The sequence below is a fragment of the Sus scrofa genome, chromosome 2, assembly GCF_054392235.1.
Source record: "Sus scrofa isolate SSC_HxYL_T2T_F1_AM1 chromosome 2, Sscrofa_HxYL_maternal_Yorkshire_Landrace_v2.0, whole genome shotgun sequence".
Classification (NCBI taxonomy): Eukaryota; Metazoa; Chordata; class Mammalia; order Artiodactyla; family Suidae; genus Sus; species Sus scrofa.
The window spans coordinates 15,747,475-15,750,825 of NC_139384.1; the positions used below are offsets into that span (position 1 = coordinate 15,747,475).

General features: G+C 42.5%; 1 protein-coding gene across 1 annotated transcript; it reads right to left on the bottom strand.

The window, feature by feature from the left end:
• Positions 1-1,199: 1,199 nt before the first annotated feature.
• On the bottom strand, positions 1,200-2,135 carry LOC100623999 (olfactory receptor 4C6-like). Its single transcript, XM_021082367.2, has one exon. It carries the CDS (start codon positions 2,127-2,129, stop codon positions 1,200-1,202), a length of 930 nt encoding a protein of 309 aa, XP_020938026.1. The 5' UTR covers positions 2,130-2,135.
• Between the last annotated feature and the right edge of the window lie 1,216 nt (positions 2,136-3,351).

Below are 3,351 nucleotides of genomic sequence, written 5' to 3' on the forward strand. Positions count from 1 at the left end.
GGATCTCTCATTGCCATGAACTGCAGCAGAGGTCACAGATTTGGCTAGGATCCCATGTTGCTGTGGCTGTGGTGTAGGCTGGCAGCTGCAGCTATGATTCAACCCCTAGCCCAGCAACTTCCATATGTCATAGGCACCACCCTAAAAAGAAAAATAATAATAATAACAGCAATAATAATAATAACAATAATACATTTTTGAAAAAGGGCAACAACAATCCAGGAAGTATCAGAACCCCAGGAGGTAACGGATGTCATTTTGGCTACCTCAGAGCAGAGGATCTTCCTAAGTTAGGAATTATTTCCAGGAACCAAGTCTTGCTTTTCATTTACATTGTGACACTGCTCGAGGATACCAATGGCCACCAAAAACGACTTCAGTTGTAAAAATAAGTTTTCCAGTGGGGAGGGGAAGAAAAGCACTGCATCTTGAGAAGCATAGGACTCTGTTGGGTGATATCACGTGTAGCCATTCTGTAATTGAGGTACAGATCACAGTGCAGGAAACAATGATGAAATGGTTATACTGTGATCTAGATTTCTGCATGTCGATCTGGCCCCAGGGATTGGACTATATTCAATCTTTGGTGATAGAACCTTATGGAAAATAGGGTCACTAAGCTGTCCAGCAGAAATTGATACAACAGTATAAATTAACTATAATTTAAAAAAAAAGAAGTTTTTGATGTAGAGAATGATGGCAAAAGTAGAAGAATCATTGAATAGAGTTATGGAGGGTTGTATGCCGTAATGACACAATCTCCTCATCTAAGGACCAGAAGTTAGAGGAAAACAGCCACCAAATAAGATGAGGGCCAGTTTTTAGAGGGAAGCAACAGTGCTGTGGTGAGACAAGGCTTTAACAGCCATAAGGACAGATGGCAAATCTCAACATGGCGGATGCATAGTGAGGGGCAGGTGAAGGGCTCAAGGTGTGCTTGGAGAGTTAGAGGCTGTAGAAGGATTAACCAGGTAATTCAAGGACAAGGCAAGGTGCTTCTATAGGCAATGGGAAGCCAAAGAATGTCATGAAACAGTAGAGTATCCTAATCCTTCTAAACACTCTAAATCATAAATCAGATGAATATTTTAAAGAAAACCCTCCAGCTGTTAATGGAGAATGATCAGTTTTATTTCTCACACATCTCTGAAAGAAGAATCTCTCCTTTTCAGAAACACGCAGTATTCCAAGCATGACAGTCACTTGCCAACCACATTCCCTGGTTTCATCCACAGTTTCCTCATGGCATTTTTCACCTCTGTGTTCCTCAGGGTGTAGATCAGGGGATTCAACATGGGTGTGATGATGGAATCGGACACAGCCATTGCCTTGTCTATGGGGTAGATGGCCACAGGCCTCACGTACAAGAACGTGCACGGCACAAAGAACATGACAACCACTGTGAGGTGGGAGCCGCAGGTGGAGAGGGCTTTCCGCCACCCTTCAGAGCTGCAAGACCTCAGGGAGCAGAGGATGACCACGTAGGAGGAGATGAGGATAAGGCAGATGGCCACACACATCACCCCACTGTTGAGGATGACTAAGAGGCCCAGGAGATGGGTGTCCGTGCAGGCCAGGTTCAACAGTGGAAACAGATCACATATAAAGTGGTCTATGATATTGCGACCACAGAAAGGTATCTGATACATGAAGACAAGCTGTATTGCTGCATGAATAAACCCCCCCACCCAGGCCCCTGCCAGCAACAGGTGGCACACCCAAGGCCTCATGATGACCATGTAGTGCAGGGGCTTACAGATGGCCACGTAGCGGTCATAGGCCATCACGATGAGAAGGATGATCCCCACGCCACCGAAGAAGTGCTCCGCGAAGAGCTGGGCCATGCAGCCTTCCAGGGAGATGACAGTGCTCCCAGAGAGGGAGTCCACAATCATCTTGGGGGCAATGACAGAAGAGAAAGCGACATCCAAAAGGGACAAGGAGGTTAAGAAAACATACATAGGTGATCTCAGACTCTGACTTGTGACCATGGTTACCATGATGAGGAGGTTTCCCAAGACGGTGGACACATACATGACCAGAATCACAGCAGAGAGTAGTCGCCTCAGCTCCGGATTCTTTGTAATGCCCAGAAGGACGAATTCTGTCACGTGGCTTTGATTTGCCATGTATCCTGGCAAACTGGTGGTGCTATGGGCACCAACTGAGAGTTATAAAATCTGAAAAAGCAACATATGATTTGGAATTAGTGATTCTTTGACTTCATGTAGTTCCAGGATCTCAGGGGATTTTTTTTTTCCTGTATTCATCGTCCAGGCCTTTGGCTTTTAATAACCTGCAAAAGAAAGAGCTTAAAAGAGAGCTCCTCAATGAATGCTAGTTTCTCCCTGAGACATTCCTCCTCTCCCTTTAAATGGTGCTTCCAGGTGAAGTACGTTTCCCCCTTTTACTGTTACTAGTAATAACCAATTTGCTGAGCATCTACTTTACTCCAGGTACTAGAATAATCCTCTGACTGACTATTTTTATCACTGAGGGAACTGATTCTCATAGAGTTTAGGAAATTTTACCAAGGTTGCACAGCAAGTCCGTGGTGACGCCTAAATGTTGACCATATTTTCTGATGCCAGAATCAGTGCCCTCAAACATCAATATTTTTTTCTCTAGTCATTATACTGTGATTTTTATAATTTTCGAATCACCATGCTATGTATATGACAATATAGCATTCCTATTTTATCTCCAAATACATATGAACTTATTTCTTCTTTCTGTGCTCTTTTTTAAATGCTATGACAATTCTTTTGTAATTGTGTATTTTATCATAAATATCCAATTATTGAAATACATCTAAAACTAGTGATTATATAATTCCTGCCTAATATATTTCTCATTAATGAAGGTTCCCAGGTAAGATGCTCCAGCCAGACCTAGGCCACAATATACTTGATTCAAATCTGAATCAGCTCAAGTCATTCCTTTCATTTCCTCTGTTCCCTAAATGGAGCAAAATATTCTGGAACATAGTAGGAACAACAATTCAATAATTAGCTTTTAGGTTCACTAACTATGTTGCAAGGTGCCAAGTATAATATATGTATTACCTCATTTAAAACTCACGATACCATGTGAAGTAGGTACCATTACTATTCCCACCTTAAAGTAGAGAAATTGAGGTCTTGGGAAATTAAATCTCTTGCATAAGATTATATACCTAGCTTGCTATGAAGCTGACATTTTTGTATCTCACACCTCAAATTCTTTTCTTTTCTTTTTTTGTCTTTTTGTTTTTTTAGGACCTCACCCGAGGCATATGGAGGTTCCCAGGCTAGGGGTCGAATTGGAGCTGTAGCTGCTGGCCTACACCACACCCACAGCTGCATGGAATCC

What these genes read in the sequence shown, in the direction of transcription:
- LOC100623999 (XM_021082367.2), bottom strand. Translation starts at nt 2,129, where the DNA reads ATGGCAAATCAAAGCCACGTGACAGAATTCGTCCTTCTGGGCATTACA.